The sequence below is a fragment of the Scardinius erythrophthalmus genome, assembly GCF_964197995.2.
Source record: "Scardinius erythrophthalmus genome assembly, chromosome: 20".
Taxonomy (NCBI): Eukaryota; Metazoa; Chordata; class Actinopteri; order Cypriniformes; family Leuciscidae; genus Scardinius; species Scardinius erythrophthalmus.
The window spans coordinates 32379509-32404389 of NC_138240.1; the positions used below are offsets into that span (position 1 = coordinate 32379509).

The window sequence follows — 24881 nt, forward strand, 5'->3', positions numbered from 1 at the left end:
GGAAAAGAGCAAACTCACCCCCGTGCAGAGGATCTCTTTTCTCGGTATGGAGTTGGATTCGGTCGCACAGACAGTCCACCTCACAGAGGAGCGCGCTCAGTTGGTGCTGAACTGCTTGAACACGTTTAAAGGAAATTCTTTCAGCGGCTCCTGAAGCATATGGCAATGGCAGCAGCGGTTAACCCGCTTGGACTGCTCCATATGAGACTGCTTCAGCACTGGCTTCACGGCCAAGTCCTGAGATGGGCGTGGCATCATGACACTCACCGGGTGGCAATCACACCGGCGTGCCGCCAGACCTTCAGTCCGTGGTCAGACCCCTCGTTCCTGTGGGCAGGTGTCCCCTTGGAACAGGTGTCCAGGCATGTTGTGGTATTCACAGATGCCTCTGCCACCGGCTGGGGTGCCATGTACAACGGGCATGTAGTGTGAGGGGTGTGGACAGGTCCCCAACTGCATTGGCACATCAACTGCTTCGAGTTGCTAGCAGTCTGAGGTCGCTTCGAGCCATGTATGTCCGCGGGGTGCCCAACTGTGTGGCCCATGAGCTGTCACGAGCTGTGCTCCCGGGAGAATGGCGACTCCACCCCCAGGCGGTTCAGCTGACCTGGAGAGAGTCCTGGTACCTGGTAGACCTGGTAGACATGTTTGCCTCCTCAGAGACCTCCCACTGCCAGCTGTTTCACTCCCTGACCGAGGGAACACTCGGCACGGACGCACTGGCACACAGCTGGCCCCAGGGCCTCCGCAAATATGCATTTCCCCCCAAAAAAAGTCAGGGAGGACGAAGAGCAGGACCTTCTGGTGACTCCCTATTGGCCCACCTGGACTTGGTTCCCAGAACTCATGCTCCTCGTGACAGTCCCTCCCTGGCCCATTCCTCTGAGGAATGACCTTCTGACTCAGAGAGGGGCACCCTATGGCACCGGTGTCCGGACCTCTGGAAACTCCATGTCTGGTACTTAACACCATCACTTCTGCACGGGCGCCGTCCAAGAGACATGTGTACGCCCTGAAGTGGAACCTGTTCATCGAGTGGTGTTCTTCTCGCCGAGAAGACCCCCGAAGATGTTCGATAGGGTCCATACTTTCCTTCTTGCAGCAAGGGTTGGAGCGTAGACTGTCTCCCTCCACCCTCAAAGTACATGCTGCTTCTATTTCAGCTTATCACGACCACATAGATGGCAAAACAGTAGGAAAGCAGGACCTGGTTGTCAGGTTCCTTAGGGGGGCGAGACGATTAAATCCTCTTGGTCCCCCCTCCATACCCTCTTGGGACCTTCCCCTGGTGCCTCGAGCACTTTAGGATGCTCCCTTTGAGCCTTTGCAATCAGCAGGCTTAAAGCTTCTTTCCATGAAGACTTTGCTGCTGGTTGCACTGGCCTCTGTCAAGAGGGTAGGGGACCTGCACGCATTTTCGGTCGACGAATCATGCCTAGGGTTCATGCCGGGTGACAACCAAATTTTACTGAGACCCCGGCCTGGCTATGTGCCCAAGGTTCCTACCACTCCCTTCAGGGACCAGGAGTGAACCTGCAAGCGCTGCCCCTGGAGGAGGCAGACCCAGCCCAGGCTTTGCTCAGTCCCGTTCGCGCTCTGCGTTTGTACGTGGACAGAACTCAAAGTCTCAGGACCACAGACCAGCTCTTTGTCTGTTACGAAGGCCAGAAGAAGGGAAAGGCTGTCTCCAAGCAAAATATGGCCCACTGGAAAGTGGATGCCATCGCCTTGGCTTACCAAGCACAAGGCGTGCCCTGCCCGCTCAGGTTGCATGCACACTCCACGAGAGGCGTTGCATCCTCCTGGGCATTGGCATGTGGCTCCTCGCTAACAGATATCTGTAGAGCTGCGGGCTAGGCAACACCTAACACGTTCGCTAGATACTATAGCCTACGTGTAGAGCCGGTCGCCTCCCGTGTTCTCACCCTAAACGGTTAGAAGCACTGAGAGGCCCGACTCTGTCGGCTTGCTGCACCCTACTGTGCACCCTTATTGCTCCAGAGTGAAAAACCTCCAACACCCTCGGCCCGGACATGACAGAGCGTCTGGAGCCAGGCCTTTATCTGCTGATTCCTTGAGAGCCGAATCTAGGCTGGGTCCCATATGTGTGACCCCACGGGGATTCCATATGTGTATATTCTCCACGGCTGCTCTTAACGGAAGCCCGTGTCTTTCCCTTGGGCTAAGTCACCCACTATTCATATGTAGTACAACCTTCAGGCTAGTCCATATGTATTTCCCACACAACTCTTTGAAGAAGTGGCTTCCGCAGCGTTCTCCTTCCAGAAAGGAAAGGACACGCTTTCCCAGAGTTATCCAATAGCGTCACTGTCTCGATGTGGCGTCGACTGACCGACTGAGGAGGAACGTCTCGGTGACATATGGTAACCCTCGTTCCCTAAAGGAGGGAACGGAGACGCCACGTCCCGTCGCCACATATGCTGCTGCCTGCCGGTGCGGCCAGCTTTTCAGGCTTGGCTCCTCAGCAAAAAACTGAAGTGCAATCGCAAATTCTGCTCATTATATACTCGCGCTGCGAGGCTAAACAGCTGATGCAAATGACTGCACGCTAGGGCTGAACGATATATCGTTATCGTATCTATATCGAGATATGAACTTTCAAGATATTAATATCGAAAAAAGCAACGATATAGACGATATAGATTTTCCCTCTCCGCGCTCGCCCTGCATACAACTCTGGCAGTCACAACAAACATCAGTTTTACGAGTGCCCTTGAATGCACCGCTAAAGCCAGCGCGCGCACACTACCAGGGACGTGGGAACTATATTGTGAGAGGGAGGGCGGCGTTTCCATGGTGACGCGTCATTGCTTGTCACGTGACACACCGCAGCAGCAACAGCGCTGAATGAATGATGATCTGCTTTTATGTCATTTTTCCTTTTTTATTCAGAATATTCACAAATGTGTTAGCTATGGCATGAAATATCTGATATTCCGATTGTCAAATACATGCAAGGGGAAGTATATTGTTGTTTAAACACCTTTATAACGATCGCGTTAGTTGAGCTGTATGCGCGATGGGCGCCGCCGTGTTAGTTTGTGCCGCAGACGCAGTTCAGAGAATCGGATCTGTTGGATTTACAACCTCTATGTTTACAACACGTGAATTCATCCACTTCTCCCGAAATACTGAAAAGTAAGTGGCTGGTGAACTGGGAATAGAATAGAGTAAACATTGAAGTTACTTACACAATGTGTATCTGATATGAATAAAACGTGTCGAGTTATAATGGAAAGGATTATTACCTCTTCCATAGAAATCAGTGTGTATTTTACAAACTCTAAATGTATTGTTTTTTTAGTACTTACGTAGTCATATCGTATTGTATCGATATCGAGATATCTGGCATGAAAATCGAGATATGAAATTTTGTCCATATCGTTCAGCCCTACTGCACGCCCATGTGTATTGGCTTGTTTTAGTTTCACTCGAAGTAGATTGGCCTCTCTAGTGAGATTCCTATTCGTCTGTCTCGATGTGGCGTCCCCGTTCCCTTCTTCAGGGAACGAGGGTTACCATATGTGACCGAGATGTTTGGTTACCAACATTATTCAAAATATCTTCTTTTGTGTTGAAAGAAACTCATACAAGTTTGGAGCAACAGAAGGGTGAGTAAATGATGACAAAATTTTCATTTTTGGTTGAACTATCCCTTTAAAGGTGCAACTCCAACTACTGTACCTCATTACTGTATATGTTTAGAATTATTAATTGCAGTGAAATGATGTGAGATATTAGGCACTGCCTCTGTCCTCCTCTCGCTCTCCTCTATGCTTGTCTTTATCCCTCTCTCATTATTTTTCCATTGTTAGTGGGATCCAGGGCTCTAAAGCAGCCAAAGCAGGCAGGGTTCGGAACATCTGGAGCTGATGGTGAAATGGTTTAACAAGAGGCAAATGGTATGTGTGTGTGAGTGTGTAAAAGAGAAGGATTTATTTAAATAGCTATAACTCCTAATGAACTAGCCTTCTACAGCGGCCCAATATTGCCTATTCATTTTCACTGAAATTGGACTGGATTGTCACATTATTCAGTTCCTCCCTAACACAAAGGTTTAGATAATCTCTGGGAATGGATGAGAGCGCAAAACCCACCCCAAACCACATCTCTGAGCTTTTATTTCAGTCCTAGAACAGGTCAACGAGGACAATTCACTTCTATTGGCTCAAAACAATAGCAGTTAGCCTAGCAACCATTAGGTAAATTATGTTTTGTATTATGTTTAACCTTTGCTCAAGAATAATTTGGTGTTCAGAGCCAGATAACTAGAAAAGAAAACATAGAATATTATTTCAAAATCAGTAAATGTGCTCAGATATCATTAGATTAATTCTTGGTCATAAACTGTAATAGAAGTATTAAAGGTCTTACTGCAAAAGTAAGCCATGGATAATGTATAGGCAGCCAGTCACAAAAAATCATAAAGTATCCAATACTTGTTTAATTAAAAACACCATAAACTGACTCAAATAATGTTAAAGTAGCTAATTAAAAAGATCCTTAATTTTATTAGAATATTAAAATACTAAAGTAAATTATATAAAAAAATACTGAAGTATCAAAAAAGTACATTAAATGTTTATAAATATCTATGGCATGGTATTAATCATGCCTATTATAGGATACATAAGAGTTAAAAGTATTCATACAGTCATAAACTCCTAATCTACAATACTGATATTAAACATAAATTAATGTGTCTTTTATTAAAGCTACACTGTGTAGGATTTTCTCCCATCTAGCGGTGAAATTGTTTATGACTACCAACTGAATATTACTTTCTAGCCCCTCCCATTCCGAGGGCGTTTTAACTCCTACGGTGGCCGTATTATTTCAAATCTGCCGGCAGTCGTGAGTAATCTCCCCCTTGCATTCGTCACGGTGCCACTGAGTGTAAAAACGCGAAAGGCGAAGCTTGAATTTCCAGGTATGTCCCAAGTGTTTTTTGCTAAGAATCAACTTAAAAAATTACACAGTGTAGCTTTAACGTAAAATGCATTCTTTGCATGAGAAAGTAAAAGTATAATATTATTACTAGAGTAACTAATAATTATGGGACAATGCCTACCATAATAATAATAATCAGCTTATGACAAAATTCAGTCCACGGCCAGAATAATGATTATTCACTTCATGATCATGTCTCTGAAGATATATAGAGCTTTGGCATCACACAAATGCACTAAATCAAAGAAAAACACACATTACATACAATTACATAATGAATATAATACCTCTTACAAAAATGGTCCTCTGGATCATGTCCAAAACACCATGGTAAAACTGTGGTACATTTTGGTACTTTGTCATATGAGACATGTAAAATCTGAAGTGTAAAGAGTGTAGGTGCATCTTTTTTTGGAAATGATCTAGGGTGCCCCCTGCTAAACACTCACCCAACTTTGACAGTCGAGTGAAGATTAAAAATGGATTGCAGAAACATTTCTCGCGAGGAAGCTCGGATGTTTACTAAACTTTTCTTTACAAAAGCAAGCTTGTGCGAAGAATTTTGCGTTCCAGATCACTCAACCCTCTACTAGGAAATAACATCTGGAACGCCGCTCAAAGTCGGACATCCGACCTGAGAACTCGAGGTAGATCTATCAACCCCAACATCAGCGAGACGCGTCATTTGACGTCAGTTCCAATATAGAGGCAAGTCCTGCTTCCAACGAGCATAGCATGGAGCTATCAAACGTAAAACCAAACTTTAACATTAAACATTAAGTTTATATAATGATACCTTAATTTTTGCATCACGTCACCTATTTTCAAATTGAATGCCATTTTATTCTATTATTTTATAATTGTTTGCAATATAATTGTCACAAACACAAGAAATACTTTTGTTGTGTCATGGCCAGTTGTGAGGGTAACGCAAATCAAGTAACGCAAGTTACGTAATCAGATTACTTTTTTCAAGTAACTAGTAAAGTAATGCATTACTTTTAAATTTACAACAAGATATCTTTAAATAAGTAACACAATTTACTGTTTTCCCACTTACCGAATGACACTTATCGACTGACCCATTTTCATTCATGTTGAGAAAAATCAGGAGTAAGTGCAGAGGCGTTGTGTGTGTGCTGTGTGAATGATGGTTATTGTAGTTCTATCTAGACTAAATGTGAGCAGGCATTTACTTGCACAAAAACAGATTCAGTATTCTGCAAAATGAATAAAACAATAAAATGCAAATTCAGTATATAACACAAACCTGCAATTATTAAATATATTAAATTACACCAATACAGCCTACTTTATGCATTTAATCTCACTTTATTAACCAATGCCTTTGCTGGTGACCCTCAATGATCCAATTCACAGGTCAGAGTTCACAGGTGTCACATGTACCAAAACGGTATCAATTAGTTATAATAACTTGTCCGTGGAGACACAAAAAAGGACCGGTATGCTGAAAATTTGGGACAGTGGACAAATATTTAGTTGAAAGAATGATGTGACTGACCAGAAGTTCCAGAACTATTCCAAAGACAATAACAGTCCTTCCTACTCATTAGTGTTATGAGTTATATTATTAGTTTCATAACACATGCGCCTTTATTCCCAACACTGCTTCTAAACTGTTCTCTTGTTGCACTCTCTGCAGAAGTGATTGAGCTGAATGAAAGGAGGAGAACAGTAAATGTCCTTCACAGACCCTCCTGAGCACAGGAGCCAAACCATCAAGCCCACAGCTATAAAGTGGAGCCACAGAGATGGCCCATAAGTAGAACAACCAAACCCTGACTTTCCCATAACTCAGATACAAGGCAAAGCTGATTGATTTGTGTTGATAAATTAACCCGTGTAAACATAACCAGAACTTAATGGTAGGCATTGTCCCATGATAGCTTCAAGGCTCATGTTTTATATGCTAAATTAATTCCATTGCATTATAAATAGACTGTAACACCGCATGACTGATAATGACAAGTTGTGTTTGTAATGTATATTTAAAATACATGAATCTGATTTACAAAATAATGCTGAAACTATTGCAATAGTCAGATTTGATTGTATCTTGCCAAATTTATACTACAAAAGTGCCACAGGTGTCTTTACATCGACCATTTAATGCTGCTCAGAGGTGGCATACAGTAGGCTACATGTATTTACAATCAAATTACAACTGTCTATTTTGATACTGGGGCTGAAGTGGGTCAGATCATGCATGATTTAGTCTGGCTTTTATGTGTAATTGCATCTTTACACTGAATTTTGTGCAATCTTTTTTTTATAAACACTTTTTGTTATAGGCTACTGTTAAAAACTCTACACATCCTGATAGCAATCAACAGGAGTGGTCTATATATTAAAGAAATATCTTCTGTGGAAGTCACAGGACCAAATATTTTCGTCCAATCAATTGCATTCGCTCCAATAGAATGTCCTACCTGCCTGTCAGCATTTTCCATACCTCCTCACGCAGACGAATGAATCTGCAGCAGTCAGGTGGTGCAACTAGAGCTCTGTAAGTTGTTTACGTTCATTACGATTGGAATGTTATGTGGTAATTTAACGCCATCTCTCATTACACTTTGCAGACTGCGTTCATGTGTTTTGTAGGAGGCGTGGCTTTTGAGAGCATGCTTTCAAAGCTAGCTTGCTAATGTTAGCCACTCAGATTGCTAATGCCTACCCTACCTTTAATGCCATAATAAAAGGGGGGTGTTATTAACATTATTATGAAATAAATAGAAACGTTTAGAAATTTTGAACAATTTATTTCAAAGAAAAGTTATGATGTTAAATAAATTAGTTACAGATGTCCTTGATTCAAATGAAGCACAAGATGCACATTTCAAATCATTCTGAAGAACATCCGTTTTTCTTTTAAGTCACCTTGAGTGCTGCTGTTATTAAAGTGAAAGTATACATAGCAAATCAAATCCTGAAATGAATGTAAATTAGCTGTTTGCTTTGGTGGCATGTTCTGTCATCATTGCATTCATTAACTTATTCTCTCATAGCATTTCTAGAATTAATTTTGTGTCTGTAATAGAACAATAATATTTTGACTTCACAAGTCTTGTAGATGATGAAAGACAGAGTGAGCGTCTTGGCCATTGGGTGCTGAAAATGACGACATGTTCTTTGCACCAATATGCAATGCCATAATCATCAATAAACATTGTTATATTCATGAAAATGTTATTTCTGAATAGAAAAAAGTAAACGAACGAAGCGAAAATGAATTAGATCCGACACAATTCGATTTACACACAGGATCCAAGGCAGTGGTGTAAAGGGGAAATGAGTTGAGATACAGCTGTATGTCACTGTAAAACAATATGAATCTGTCCAACAAATACATCACATTCACAGCTGAACTGCCAGGCTATCCATGACGAATGATTTACACGTATTAGGAAACACAGCTGTGTTATTTTTTACTTAAAACACATTCGTCGAACATGAACATAACACTCTGGGGAAAAGTTGCCAAGTAGAGCCAAAGTTTAGACTGGTAGAATCAAAATAGTTGGAAACTGTGACCCACATCCAATCTAATGTATGTCCATGTGTGTGTATTTATATTGTGTACAGCACGCAGGCAAACATGATGATTGAGTTCAGAGCCGTATGTAATTGATTTTCCATGTGTTCTTATAGGTCCTAGGGCTTTCGCCACAATACATGCCAAAATTAGGTCAAGATAGCTTGTGGTTTGCCATGCATACATTCAAACAAAACTAAAACAACCTTAATTTGTAGTCAAAATGCATAAAAGAACATTACTTTTCTATTCAACTGCCTATGTGGAACTAATATGGCAAATAGCCTCTTAAACCAGCTGTTTAATCTATCATTCCCTTGCAGGCTTTTGGCTCAGAGCTGCATATTTGTAAACTGCCCTCAGAGGGCACTACTTGCATCCAGCCAATGTGTCCGCATTGACCCCAAACATGCAATTTTCTCACCTCATGTTAGATGAGACATATGTTACAGAGGAAAACAATTATCTTTATCATCATTCTCTCTCTCTCTCTCTCTCTCTCTCTCTCTCTCTCTCTCTCTCTCTCTCTCTCTCTCTCTCTCTCTCTCTCTCTCTCTCTCTCTCTCTCTCTCTCTCTCTCTCTCTCTCTCTCATTAACTCTTATCAATGCCATTCTGCACTAACTTATAAAATATAAAAATAAAGCAAAATATTTCACAAAAAAAAATCAACAATATAATAAGTATAAAACAATAGATATAGTGAAGACAAAATATAGGCTATTTTGGCACTTTGCTGTTGCTGAACGTTAGTGGATAATATTGATGATCTACATCTGTGGATCCTCTGATAGGACACCTGTGTGAACTTGAGGAGAACTGACTTTAATAAAAGTCACTTAGCAAAAATTATGAGGAAAAGTGAAGTATTTCTCAGAAAAGAATGTGCAGCATTTGTCAGCAGATGCCACTTATTTTGCATCTAATGTAATGAAGTTCAGTCAGTCAGTTAAAATGATCTTCAAAGTATCCTAAAGAGACGGACGTGACTCTTGGAGTAGTTTCCATTAAAACAATGGGTTACAACATGAAAGCATCACTTAATTTAGCATTCCTCACTGTAACAGAACCTGAAGAGCTTGAAGATATGCATTGCATTTAAATAAGCCTTATTCTACATGTGCATTTAAAATTTATATGTATTCCACTGTCAGGTTAATCGGTTCACTCATCGTAAGTCTTAAATGGTATGCAGACGCCAACACCGCATTTATGGAGTGTTGTCATGCTTAACCATGCATGGTAAGGAGATGTGGTAAATAACAGGATAACTTACTTGTCAAGAACAAAATAGAGGTCAAAACCCCCATAGCAGGAGGAAGCTGCAGTCCCTCTTTCCGGCACAAGTCCTGTATTTCCATTCGCAGTGCCCACCAATTTGACACAGAGCAAAACTGCTATCCTCCAAAGTCTGCACATGTTGTAAGGCACTGTTTGAGTCAAGGAAATGTCAGGACTACTGGAAAAATATAAAAGTGACCATGAGCGAAAAATAAGGTTTCACAGGGTCCTTAACAATCCGTAATCCTTATGTGGAGACCTAATTTGGAGAAAGCATTCTCCAAAAGACTGAATTTGTCTTCTTTGTTCTTCTAGGGTCCTGTGGTGGCAGTGTGAATGTTTTACAGAAAAAATAAGAAAATGTCTCTGGATAGAAAAAAGTTTCTAGAGCCCAAATGCACACATGTAAATGTGTACATGTACCCAAAAGTCTGACACACTTCTGCTCGCTGCCCCAGTTGCTGCTAGATTGATGGAGTGAGGGAGGGAGTGTGGTTGTGTGTTTATGTTTGAGAATTTGTGTGTGTGTGTGTGTGTGTGTGTGTGTGCGTGCGTGCGTGCGTGCGTGCGTGCGTGCGTGCGTGCGTGTGTGTGTGAGCGTTATTTTGCCAGACAGTGCAAAATCATTGTCTCTCTCAGCCCCTTGACTCCAAAACAACTTTCCATCCTTTTTTTTAAAGCAATAAAGAAAGCCAAGGCGTGATTAAGGTTGTTATTTTGCCATCTAGTGGTAAGAAATGTTAGTGAAAATGTTGATGTTCATTGAGCGCATTACATTAACCATATTATCCACCAAATTTAAACCCTTAACAGTTTAGGCATGGAGTTGAAAAAGTGTCAAAATAGTAGGCCGACTGGTCTGTGCTGCTGTAAAAAAAAAAAAAAAAAAAAAAAGAATGCTAACAAACACATTGTATTGATTCAGCTTTATTTATATAAACACAGGTGTACATTTAAAAATGTAAACTAGAATTTACATCTTTTAATTTATATCATTCATTATTTAAATTTCTGTGTCTGTACGCCTTTAATTTCAGTTACAGTTTTATTGTTAAATGCAGTTAATAAGGTTGCCTAAATACCTCAAATCATGTTAACTTACACTACCAGCCCAAAATACAGTGAAAACAGCAATATTGTGAAATATTATTTCAATTTAAAATTACTGTTTTCTATCTGAATATATTTTTAAATGAAATCTATTACTTTGAAGGCAAAGCTAAATTTTCAGCATCCTTACTCCAGTCTTCAGTGTCACACGATCCTTCAGAAATCATTCAAACATGCGGATTTAATCCTCAATTATTATACATTTTATATAGATGCACTTCGTGAGCAAGAGACTTCTTTCAAAAACATTAAATCTAAAATATTCCAAACCTTTGACCGGTAATACAAATTTCATGTTCATTTGGACATTTCTGTAATTGCACTTTAAATCAGCAGATAAAACTGAAAAATGATGATTGATTTCTTTCCCTAATTCATGGCCGTCATTTACCAACAGCACCATGAGCACATGGAACTTTCTCAAAAACTTCAAATGTGCATGTAGTGTAATCGTACTCCACTGTGCACTTGTCAGCATAACCAGTGGGCCTCGCCATTCTACAGAAATTAAACAAAATAAAAGAAATTATTATGTATCATATTAGTACAACACTGTGCCACAAAATGTATGTGTGTTATGTTAAAATGTCTCTGGATTACGCATGTAACCCGGTTCCCTGGAAAGGGAACAAGACGTTGTGTCAGTTGCTGATGCTATGGGAACGGCTTTAGCATGCTCTGGTGTCTGCAGCACAGATATCAGAGGCAAGACCACTCACCTCTACTCAATGTCCCTTCTAATAGAACTTCTAGAACCCATGGGAACAGAGGTAGCAAGGAAAGCTGTAGACATAGCATCAGCCACGGCCATTAGTCTCAGGTAGCAGGAAAGAGGGAGCTACGGGGGCAGATGGACCCTGGATATGGTGATTGCATGGGCCATCTTCTTCGTGACACAGAGTTCCAGGACTGCTTCAGGTGCCAATCCCTCACCTGATCCAGGGGTCTCATTTATAAAACTGTGCGTAGGAACCTTACTAAAAGTGTACGTGCGCCCGAAAGCCAAAAAAGGCGTACGTAAAAAAAATATTGAGACTTATAAAACCGTTCGTACGCCAGAACCTGCACAGAATTCACTTTGTAAATCCCAGTCAGCGGAAGATTGTGCGCACATGCGTCTCCTCCCCGAAATAACCATATATGGAGCTTACAACGCCTAGTTTTACTATGCAGATCCTCATCTGCATATCATTTGCATATGATTATTCATCCACGTGATAACGTTTAACGGTACAAGACACATTACATTAATAAAAATCATGTATTTGCCTATCCTTGCCTTGTTTTTGAATACATAAATCAAATAGTGTATAAAATACATTTCAGAGAAAGTTTTTCTTACTCTTTCCTACGGTGACCGGGAGGGGACATGTTCGGTTCACTTATTTTTGTCGTGGCCACAACATATAAACTCGTGGGAACGTGATATTAAGTCGTGGGAACGTCATAATATCTCGTGGGAACGTCATATTAAGTCGTGGCCACGAGATCATTTTGTTGAGGTAACGACATCATGTCGTGGCCACGCGATGCAAAGTCGTAGCCTCGAGATCATATGTTGAGGGAACGATACATTTTTCTCGTGGCCACGACTTCATATTTTGAGAGAACGACATCTATTTGTCGTGGCCACGAGTTGAGGGAGCCACAGCGGCCAATACTGTAACCGTACCATAGCATAGACTGGGCTACAGCAGAGATGGAGATGACAGAAGAAATAACATTTTACTTTAAATTAGGAATGTCATATAAAGATATAGTGCGGTCTTTGGCATTAAGACATGGGTACGTTATAAGTGAAAGACACATGAAGCGCATTTTTTGTCGCACCCATATTTAGGTACCTTCTCAAAATTACATGCGACATTGGCATAAACGTTTCTAACTTCAAAAGCATTTGAAGACAATGACTTACAGTCATAAAACCAACTGTACATTGTTCATATAGGTCTCATGTATGATGCACACCTTTAATATTTGTGATATTTATGACAGTAAACTGCTAAATCATATGCAAATAATGCTATGTATTTCACTACTGTGTGGGATCATATACAAAATATGACAATATTTAAAGCTCAATAGCATTTGAAGACAGTGACTTACAGTCATAAAACCAACTGTACATTGTTCATCTAGGTGTCAAGTATGATGCACACCTTTTAGATTTTTTATATTTATGACAATAAACTGCTAAATCATATGCAAATAATGCTATGTATTTCACTACTGTGTGGGATCATATACAAAATATGACAATATTTAAAGCTCAATAGCATTTGAAGACAATGACTTACAGTGATAAAACCAACTGTACATTGTTCATCTAGGTGTTAGAAACACCTTGTCAAAAATCGTACTCGGTTACTAACGTAACCTCGGTTCTCTCTAGAAGAGGGAACGAGTACTGCGTTTTATCAAAACGCTACGGGAAAAGTCTCTTTTCACGAAACACTGAAGCAAAAAATTATCCTTTAATTTTCATATATGTAAAACGCGTTGCGGCAGCAGCAGACAGCTATGGCGAGACGGCTTGCTCGCTCATTGGCTGCTCTGCGGCAACTGCTTAAGCCTATCGAGCGAGGCCTGAGATGACATCAGGCCAACGAGGGCGCTTCGCACCCTCCTCGCCACTTCCCGCCGAAACGGGCGTGGCTTACCTCTATAAAAGAAGCTCGAGAAGGCTGACTCACTTGATTTTGATCGCCGAAGCGAACCAGAGTGAACCGTACGCACGGCAGAGAACGCAGTACTCGTTCCCTCTTCTAGAGAGAACCAAGGTTACGTTAGTAACCGAGTACGTTCTCTTACGAGAGTCCTCTCGTACTGCGTTTTATCAAAACGCTACGGGAACCCCTTGCAAAACGCCGTGCGTGCTGGGATAAAAACACTGATCACCGGAAGCTATTTCAGGCATACAGTGCATAATCACCAGATTGACTCACACAGAGTCAGGGAATAAGGGTGGGAGCCTTAATTCCCTAAACTGTAGCGTCGTAGAATAGACATGTCCACAGACGCAAGTATAACATCACATAGACAGGGTAGGGAACCTGAACTAATGCGGAAAATGTGGGTCTTACACAGTTCTGCCCAAGATAGTCGGTAGCGCATTGCGCATGAGTTTCAGCGGTCTGACTAGACGGCTGAACAGATTACACCGACAAAAGCTTAGCCTGCAAGGCGGGAACCTCTAGGTTATAAAACCTGATAAATGTAGACGGCGAGGCCCAGCCTGCCGCCGTACATATATCCTGTAGGGAAATCCCGCTGGACCAAGCCCACGAAGAAGCAACGCTTCTCGTAGAGTGCGCTCTGACTCCCAACGGGCATGGAATGCCCTTGGCAGTATAAGCCAGCGCTATGGCGTCAACTATCCATCTGGATAGACTTTGTTTCGAAACAGCCATTCCTTTGGAACGTCCGCTGAACGATACAAAGAGCTGCTCTGTCTGTCTGAAGACAGCAGAGCGGGACATATAAGCTCTTAAAGCCCTAACAGGGCAAAGAAAACTCGAGTCCCCTTCCTCACTCGATGCCGGCAGGGCAGCCAGGGAAATGACCTGAGCCCGAAAAGGCGTGTTGAGGGATTTCGGCACATAGCCGTGCTTAGGTTTGAGTATGACTTTAGAGTCATTAGGACCAAACTCCAAGCACGCCGGGCTCACAGAGAGCGCGTGCAGGTCGCCTATGCGCTTCACTGAAGCAAGAGCCATCAAAAACACTGTTTTGAAAGACAAATGTTTGAGGCTAATAGACTGGATAGGCTCGAAAGGGGGACCTTTCATGGCCGCCAGGACCGTAGAAAGGTCCCACAAAGGGACTGAAGGAGGTCTGGGCGGATTCAGTCTCCTAGCTCCCCTGAGGAAGCGGGTGACTAAATCATTCCTTCCCAACGACTGACCCAGCGTTGAACCAAAGAACGCTGAAATAGCCGCCACATACACTTTGAGCGTGGAAGGGGATCTGCCCTTATCCAACAGCTCTTGTAGGAAGGAGAGAACCTCCGTTACCTCACATTCGAGGGGTGAAATGCTCCGAGCTGTACACCAGCCGGAGAAAACCGACCACTTCGAAGCATAAAGCCGCCGAGTCGACGGCGCTCTAGCCTGAGTGATGGTATTCACGACTCCCTCTGCGAGACCAACGGGTATCCGTTGAGCGCCCACACATGAAGGGACCACAGTTCCGGGTGTGGGTGCCAAATCGAGCCCCCGGCCTGCGAGAGGAGATCTCTCCTCAACGGCAGTGGCCATGGAGCGATATCTGCCAACTGCATCAGAACTGGGAACCATATCTGGTTCTCCCAGAACGGAGCTACAAGCAGGACTGGGCATTTCGTTTTCCTGACCCGTTCCAACACCTGTGGCAGGAGGGAGACGGGGGGAAAAGCATATAACGGGCAGCGCGGCCACCTTCGGGACAACGCGCTGTCGGTCTTTGAAAAGAACGCGGGGCAGTGCGCGTTTTCGCGGGGCAGTGCGCGTTTTCGCGGGACGCGAAAAGGTCCACCTCCGCTCTGCCGAATCTCTCCCACAACAGCCGGACTGTTTGTGGGTGTAGAGACCATTCGCCCGGGGGAACATTGTTCCTGGACAGTCTGTCTGGGCCCACATTCTGAAGCCCAGGTACATGCACTGCTCTCAGCGAGCGTAAGTTGTGCTGAGCCCATAATAGGAGGCGTTTCGCCAGCCTGTACAGGGATATGGATTTCAGACCGCCCTGGCGATTTATGTAGGACACCACAGCCATGTTGTCCGAACGGACTATGACGTGTTCGTCCTTGATGTGGGGACAAAAACGCGCCATCGCGTTGTGCACTGCCAGCATTTCTAGGCAGTTTATGTGTTGGAGCCTTTCTCGTTCCGACCACAGGCCGAAGAACGGTCTGCCCTCGAGCAGAGCTCCCCATCCCGAGGTGGATGCGTCTGTCGACACCATCCTCACTCTCGAGGAAGTCCCCAGGCTTACACCTGATTGGTACCAGTCGTCCGCCGTCCAAGGTGCCAGGGCTGAAACACAGCTCTGATCGACCTTGAGGCGTAATCGACCGGTCGTCCACGCTCCGCGCGGTACCCGCGCTTTCAACCAGAACTGCAGCGGGCGCATGCGGAGCAAGCCCAGCCGGAGAACTGACGATGCTGAAGCCATGAGACCCAGCATCTTTTGAAACTTCCTGAGCGGGGTGACAGCGTCGCGGCGGAAAGACCTCGCCGCGCGCTGAATGATCAACACGCGCTGTGGTGACAGCCGCGCTGTCATAGACTGTGAGTCCAGAACGACGCCCAGAAACAAAATCGTTTGACTGGGGTTCAATGAACTCTTTGTCCAGTTGACTGTGATACCAAGATTCTCGAGGTGATCGAGTAAAATGGTTCTGTGCTCCACGAGCTGTGATCGTGATTGAGCTAGGATCAACCAGTCGTCCAAATAGTTCAGCACTCGCATGCCTCTGAGTCTGAGAGGAGCGAGCGCTGCGTCCATGCATTTCGTAAATGTACGAGGTGCTAGGGACAAGCCGAATGGCAGGTCTGTATACTGGTATGTCTGACCCTCGAAGGCGAATCTCAAGTATCGCCTGTGGTGTGACGCTATCTGTATTTGAAAATACGCGTCCTTCAGATCTATCGACATGAACCAGTCTTCTCGGCGAACATGCGCGAGAATTTTGCTGGTTGTGAGCATTTTGAAACTGCGTTTCACTAATACTCTGTTCAGCCGTCTTAGATCCAGTATGGGTCTGATACCGCCGTCCTTTTTGGGGACTAGAAAGTATCTGCTGTATAGTCCCCCTTCGCTTAGAGCTGGGGGAACGCGCTCTATCGCCCCTTTGCTTATCAGTTTTGATATTTCGGCTCGAAGTAGGTGAGCTACTTCCAACGAAACCGTAGTTTCGACGCGCGCTATGAAGCGGGGAGGGCGTCGACAAAACTGTAGCGAGAAGCCTCTCTTTATAATGCCTAGCACCCAGTCCGAAACCCCTGGGAGCGCTGCCCATGCTTCTGCATGCCTGGCTTGGGGCTGGATACGGAGCGCGCTCTGATCGCCGTGCGACAGAGGCGCTTCGGGGGATACAAACATAGGCGTTATGCCTGTGGCATTTGAGGCGGGGCGCGCGCTCAATACAGCGGGCGAAACGCTCGTCCTCGACCTTACTACAGTGCTTAGCTGAGTGAGGGAGGACTGAGAAAGTCTCATAGGACCCGTGTGAGCGAGTAGATGTGGGCTGGGAGCGGGCACATTTACTGCATTGGGCGCGGCGTCTGCCTGAGCAGAGCGCGCGCTCACAGTTCTCGTTTTTACAGAGAGCCTGTGATGTGTTAGACATAGTGTTCGTGGGCACTGGGAAGTGGGCACTCTCACTATGCTGGAAGCGCAACCGACCTGAGTCGATTTTATGTGCGCGGGCCCTAAGTGTAGGGCTGTGCTTATGTGTAGTGATGGGCACTGAGGAGTGGGCATCGAGACTACATTTATAGCACCATCGGCCGTGGCCGGGACACCAGAAAATACACTCTTTTTGAGATTTCTCTAAGTAGCCGTGAGAACGGCTTTTGTGTGCAGGCAAGCGGGCAGCAGTGCGGACTTGCTCTCTGCAGAAAACGCTGGAACAGTCGCAGATCTTGGGACTGAAACAGCGGGGCGCTTGGGTGAGAGGCCGGCCGCAACGGGACTCACACACCTGCGCTTTCCTAGGCTTGCTAGGACTTCTTCGGCACTTCCAGTTTTACCACAATCCTCGATCGCGGCCCGCGCGAAGAGGGGCGCCGGGCGCTGGACCGAGAACGGGGCCTCGAGCTGCGCTGTTGTGGCTGCTGCGAAGAGGCGGCCGAAGGCGGGGGCTGAGGCTGAGAGCTCCGCGGAGTCCGTTTGTCACGAACCGCTGCAGAACCGGAGCGCTTCGGCAGGAAGTGCTTGAAGGCTTGAGACGCTTTCTGGGCCTCGGTAAATCTCTCCACGAACTCGGAGAGAGAAGAACCAAAAAGGCCGGTGGAAGACAGCGGGGCATCGAGAAACGCAGTGCGCTCGGAATCGGCCATCTCCGTGAGCGTCAGCCATAAGTGCCTCTCAGCGACAGTGGTGGAAGCCATACACCGTCCCATGGCTTGTGCGGCGGCTTTAGTAGCTCGGAGCGTGAGATCTGAAGCGCTCCTTAAATCCGCGATGCAGATAGCGTCAGGTCCCTTCTCGTCCAGCTTACGGAGGAGATCACCCTGGTAAATCTGCAGCGTAGCCATGGTGTGTAGCGATGACGCGGCCTGCCCAGCGGCGGAGAAGATTCGCGCGAGCAGCGTCGACGTCATGCAGCAGGCTTTAGAAGGGAACACCGGTTTAGTCCGCCGTCCAGCAGAGGGCGGGCAAAGGTGGGTCGCTATCGCCTGTTCCACCGGCGGAAGAGAGAGGTAGCCTCGGTCTTTGGCATTATCCAGAGAGGAAAATGCAGGTGACACAGATGAGCGCGTCCGCGCAGAGTAGGGCGCGTTCCAATTCTTCGCAACTTCTTCATGTAACTCAGGAAGAAAAGGAGCGGGCTTAGATTCCGGAGAAGTGCGCTCACCAGGGAGGAAGCTACCATCCAGCCGGGTTCGAGAGGGGGGCTCCGGTGCAGACCACTCGAGGCCGAGGCTCGCCGCGGCCAGCGCGAGTACTCGCATGAGCTCCGTCTCGATGTTGGCTCTCGTTGAGGGCTTGCGGGCAGGAGGCGCGAGATCCTCAGAGCTCGCCCAATCCTCGCTGCCTGAAGCTAGCAGAGAGCAGGAATCCTTCTCCCCCGACGCGGCCTCTGAACCGACTTCCTCTGATGAAGCGGCGGCAGACTGCGGGCGCTGAGCATCAGGAAGTGATTCGAGAGAGGCCGGTGAAGCTGGCGGGCGAACCGGCGAGCTTGGTCGGGCTGGAGCGGGTTCCGGGACCCGCTGCGAGCGGCGCTTCTTACGGCGCGGCATCGCGGCGGTGAATGCAGGCTTGGAGAAGGATGCCAGGCGAGTCCTCAGAGTCACCATCGGCAAAAGCTCGCAGTGAGGGCAGCCGCCGTCAGCGAGCGCGAGCGCTGCATGGTCCTCACCCAGGCAGGAAACACAGATGACGTGCTTGTCTCCCTCGGTGAGTGGGGCTCGGCACGAGCCGCAGGAAGGCATCTTTAAAAAGACGCAGCTCTTTTAGGGGTGAGTGTTGCAGCGAACACACACACACACACAGAAAAGCAATAGTAGTAAAAGGATATAGGCGTCGGAAAGCGCAGCAGGTACGGCTATAGAAGGCGGCGTTGGCCAGCGGCTTCGAGGGCTCGTCCCGCTGAGGTGCTTGCTTCAAACGACGCTGCTTCCGTGATCCAGCGATGCGTGCGCTTCGCTGAAGAGATTAAAATCAAGTGAGTCAGCCTTCTCGAGCTCCTTTTATAGAGGTAAGCCACGCCCGTTTCGGCGGGAAGTGGCGAGGAGGGCGCGAAGCGCCCTCATTGGCCTGATGTCATCTCAGGCCTCGCTCGATAGGCTTAAGCAGTTGCCGCAGAGCAGCCAATGAGCGAGCAAGCCGTCTCGCCATAGCTGTCTGCTGCTGCCGCAACGCGTTTTACATATATGAAAATTAAAGGATAATTTTTTGCTTCAGTGTTTTGTGAAAAGAGACTTTTCCCGTAGCGTTTTGATAAAACGCAGTACGAGAGGACTCTCGTAAGAGAACTAAAAGGTGTGCATCATACATGAGACCTGGGTGAACAATGTACAGTTGGTTTTATGACTGTAAATCATTGTCTTCAAATATATTGAAGTTAGAAACATTTATGCCAACTTCGCATGTAATTTTGAGACGGTCCCTAAATATGCGACTATCGAACGTCCAACGTCAAACCAACTTCATGCCAGTGCAAAACTGCGACAAAAAAGCCCATCCAATTTAAGAATGCCAAAGACCGCACTATATCTTTAGGCTATATGACATTCCTAATTTAAAGTAAAATGTTATTTCTTCTGTCATCTCCATCTCTGCTGTAGCCCAGTCTATGCTATGGTATGGTTACAGTATTGGCCGCTGTGGCTCCCTCAACTCGTGGCCACGACAAATAGATGTCGTTCTCTCAAAATGTGAAGTCGTGGCCACGAGAAAAATATATCGTTCCCTCAACATATGATCTCGAGGCTACGACTTTGCATCGCGTGGCCACGACATGATGTCGTTACCTCAACAAAATGATCTCATGGCCACGACTTAATATGATGTTCCCACGAGATATTATGACGTTCCCACGACTTAATATCACGTTCCCACGAGTTTATATGTTGTGGCCACGACAAAAATAAGAGAACCGAACATGTCCCCTCCCGGTCACCGTCCTTTCCAACTGGCCGAATTGTATTTTTAATTGAAGCAAGATAGGCCTTGGGCATTATTTACACGAAACTATTTTCTCAGACAATCTGGTATTATCATGATAAGCAATTATCTCTGTGGTTAAAACATTAAAACACAGCACGCCACAGGAAAAGTGTTCAAAAACATTGCATCCACAACAAATATTTCTATTGATTGAATTTGAATATAAAAAATGTTGTAACTTCTCAGTAATGATTTCATGTTTAAGTGTTTAACTCCATTTATTTGAATGGCATATTTAATCTAAATGTTTATATCAGAAGTAAAACATAGTTTAAATCATTATTTTATTTATTTAAACTGGTATTTGCGTCAGTTTCACTAAACGGCCAACGCGCTCGCTGGCGCGGACATTTAAGATGGGATGGATATTTGCTTCAAGTGATAGGCTTGGTGAGTAAAAGTATATTTGTATTATCTTTCTGTATATGTTTAATTTTCTTAATTTTCTGTCTAAAAGTGACCAAAAAGACACTTAACTCCAGCTCACCATCGGTTTTGCCAAACTGCTCCATCTCCAAAACGTTTGTATGCATGGGTCAGAGTTTGCGAGCAGGTGCGCAAATTTTCCCGTCAAGTTTGTTTTTATAAATCACAACTTATGCGTCGGAAGTGGCGTACGCCTCTTTCAAGGCCTGTTTTGTGCGTACGCAACGGTTATAAATGAGGCCCCAGGTCTTTGAGAAGGTTGGCCTAGTATGCCTGCAACAGTGCCATGGTGTTTAGGGCTGCACCAGCCTTACCCACCGCTGCGTAGGCCTTGCCCACCAGCCGCAAGGTGGTCTGACACGGCTTGGGTGGCAAGATTGGAGCTTTCAGCGAAAGATGCCACACTAGGTGAGAGGTAGCTCACAAGCTCTTCTATTTGAGGCATCTTCATATATCTGTGCTTGCGTAGCCCTTGCACATTAGAATAATTCAATGGTGAACCAGTGACTATGCGAGGCGACAAATCGTCATGGAGATTAGGAAGAAACAGAAAGCTCAGGAGGTGGCATGCCAGCGCGTTGAGAGACGTCATGATTTCCTCTGGCAATAGAATTGACGTGATTACACACGTGCTTCAGACACGTGTGACACACACTGAAGGCATTCCCATAGTGTCAGCAACAGACGCAACGTTTCCTCAAAAGGGAACCAAAATGAATTAGTTAACCTAATGCTTTTATAATAGAGGGCAACAGTGATCCCCCACTGTGGCTTTGGGTCTTAAAGTGTTTTTCAATAAAATTTCTGCACATGGATTAAAAAAATATATATTTCTTGCCATGACAATGTAACACCTAAAACTCAAAATCATCCGTAAACTGAACCATGAACTTTACAGCTAAAGTAATACACAATTTTAACAAATTTGTTATAAGTGCTTTTTTATAAAAACAAGCTTCAAGCTTTCTAAAATGGTCTCATTTACTTTAGTCCTAGTCCACACGTACATGGGTATTTTTATAAACCTTCGTAAAAAAAAAAAAAACATGTCCACTCAAGCACAGTTTAAAAAAAATCTCTGTCTACATGAAAACACAAAAACAAGTTATGAAGCGCTGTCAAGAGCATGCAAAACCAACAGATGGCGATATAACCCTAACCGTAAAGCCATGTTGGCCAATCAGAAGCCAGAAAAAAAGGTTATTACTGGTTCGGGTAGTTAACAACATGTTGCCATAAGCAGAGACCTGCATAGTATTGCATTCTGAAGCCTCTGTTCCACAATATAATGGGAGAACTGTGCATGTATTTGTATGCAGTACATGTTATAAGCCCTGTTAGCACAGACTCGCCTCATGTAAACAAAGGAGATAGCGGCGCACAATCTGACGTCAAACAAAGGAGATTGCACACACTCCAATGTCACAAGCCAAAATCTCCGGTTTCACCGTCTACATGACAACACTGCAACCAGAATTTCTAATAATCTTCACCCTGGCAGGAGTTTTCAAAAAAGTTTGGTTTCAGTGACCGAATACTGCGTTTGCGTGTGGACGAACTGCCTAACTGGTTTTGAAAATACCCGTGTTCGTGTGGACAGGGCCTTAGTAACTCAATTCTGTTGTACTGATGGAGGAAATCAATAGGTAATGTCACTAGTTACTAAATTTAATATACTTACTGATTACAGCAACTCATGGATTTAGCAGAACAATCACAGTCCATACATTTACTGTTTCTCCAAGTGGATCCAATAGGATGCCATGTCTTATCTGTTGAGTCCTGGCAAAACTTAACTATAAAGGATAAGAGAATTGTGTCATACTCTTTAGTTATGCATTAAAAGCAAAGGAAAGTTTATGTGTACCTGGTGTTTTGTGTTCCATGTTGAAGCATTGAGCATTGACCAGAGGAAGGACAGTGCACAGAAACAAACCCAAAACCACAGACCTCTTCACAGTCAACAAACACAAGCAAATAAAGCAATTGATCCAATGTTAAACTTTTAATAGTTTTAACTGAAGCTGCAGGATTGGGTTGAATTTAATTTTACAACAAAGTATAATAAAAGCATGTTTGCTTTACAAAAGTTAAGTAATTTAGGAATTGTATGGTGAAATTTATCATCGACAGGTATAAAAAAGTATAAAATATCACATGCAACTGACACATTTAATGAATCCTGTAATTAATTGTGAAAAATATCTATTGAAAATCCTAAAATCTATTTATTAAACTATAAACATAAGCAATATTATAATGGGAGTTTACCATGTTTCTTCAGACAGCGATCCGATTATATGAGACCAAAATCACTATGGCTGCATGTATTTAAGTGAACAGAGGAGGGTGGAGCAATATGTTAATGATTCATTTCACAAATTATTTTGAAAAACTGATACAAATACATATAGGCCTGGTTTCATAGATGGGTTAGATTAACCCAGGATTAGGCCTTAGTTCAATTAGGGCATTTAAATAGCTTTTATAAAAGTGCCATAAAAAAAGGCATTACTGGTGTGCATCTTGAGACAAAACATTGCCACTGACATATTTTAAGATTGTCAGTGCAAGTTGCTTTCAGTTAAAACAACTCAAACATGCATTTTAGTCTGGGACTAGTTTAAGCATTGTCTGTGAAACCAGGGAATTGTTTCATTACATTATTATTATTAATATAAATAAGTACTAATTTTTATGCTTTGGTAATAATCATTTTTAATTACAGTAAATTATGACATGTTCACAAAGATATCTTTCATATTGCTATTGCATTAAGGAAACTTTACACAAATAGCAAATAGCTAATCGCCATGTTTTATTGAAAAGATGTACTCATTATTCTCGAGTAGAAAAACAGACTTATCTGCCAAATAAAGTCCTGTTTGAAACAAACAACAGCTCAGCAGCATTACAGTGTTCCCAATATACACTACTGTTCAAAAAAATGTTGGGTCAGTAAGTTTTTATTCATTTTTTTTTTTTTTTTTCAATAATACTTAATTTTTCTTAAAAATTAAGAAAATAAATAAGATTTCTATTTCAAATAAATTAACTTTCAGAAATGTATTTTGAGCACCAAATCAGCATATTAGAATGATTTCTGAAAGATTGATACTGAAGACTGGAGAAATGGCTGCTGAAAATTCAGCTTTGATCACAGGAATAAATGAAATTTTTAAATATATTAAAACAAAAAGCAGTTATTTAAAATTGTAATAATATTACAGTATTACACTCTAAAAAATATTCAGTGGCTTTGTAATGTCACAACAATGAATAGCTATGCTACCTTAATAAAATCTCTGTATATCAATTAAAGGTGCAGTAAGCATTTTTTGAAAAACGTTGAATCGGACACATTGAAAAGGAAACCTTTCACCCTTTTTCTTGCTATGACCAACCACCCTCAGTCAACATACACTGTACACTGCTTATTCCAGTCAATAAGCAAAACTTCATTGACCATGCTGAATAAAGGTATACTACATCCCCATAGGCAGGCTCCAGTAGTGCTAGTGCCCAAGAAGGATGGAGGTATTAGTTTCTGTATAGAGCAGCAGCAAGCTGCTAACTTCTATTTTTGCAGGCCTAGCAATAAATGTTGAAAATAATGCACTAAAAACACATTTCAATTCAAATTTATTTGTATAGCTTTTTTCACAATACATATTGTTTCAAAGCAGCTTTACAGAAAGTGCATTTTGAGAAATGTACATATAAAAATAAAGTTAGTTAATCATGTATTAATTTAGGGCATACCATCACTGGCGTCGAGTCGTCTCTTCACGGGTGTTGGGGCATCTGAAGTCTCCATGAGAGGCTGGATACAATAGAATAGAATAGAATAGAAAGACTTTAATAATCCCCAAGGGGAAATTGTGATGTCACAGCAGCAAATTACAATACATACCAGACATATTACATAACATACATTGACCTATACTGTATAAAAATCCTTAAGAATAATAATAAATAAATAAAATAAAATAGTTACACAAGATGTGCAGTTTAAATATCATATACCATATATTCATGTTTTATTCTCTATTCTGTCATTAATGTCCATAATCTCTTATCTACCCAGAGAAGATCTGTTATATATTGTTATTGCAGTGGGTAGGAATGACTTTCTGTACCGGTCCTTGCTACAGCAGAGTTGCCGT

The 24881-nt window shown here is 43.6% G+C and overlaps 1 protein-coding gene and 1 long non-coding RNA gene across 2 annotated transcripts in view; both read right to left on the reverse strand.

Annotated features, from left to right (window-relative positions):
* Positions 1-10333, reverse strand: part of antxr1a (ANTXR cell adhesion molecule 1a) — a 65930-nt gene extending 55597 nt beyond the window's left edge. The window contains exon 1 of the mRNA XM_081348252.1: positions 9800-10333. Coding sequence (XP_081204378.1) covers positions 9800-9942 — 143 coding nt within the window. The 5' untranslated portion in view covers positions 9943-10333. The remainder of the gene's footprint in view (positions 1-9799) is intronic.
* Positions 10334-10717: 384 nt separating this feature from the next.
* Positions 10718-23019, reverse strand: LOC308680496. The gene is made up of 4 exons (XR_014028921.1): positions 22987-23019; positions 22583-22667; positions 22397-22511; positions 10718-11412 (listed from the first exon to the last, which is right to left on the reverse strand). It is a non-coding gene; the product is annotated as an uncharacterized lncRNA (long non-coding RNA).
* Between the last annotated feature and the right edge of the window lie 1862 nt (positions 23020-24881).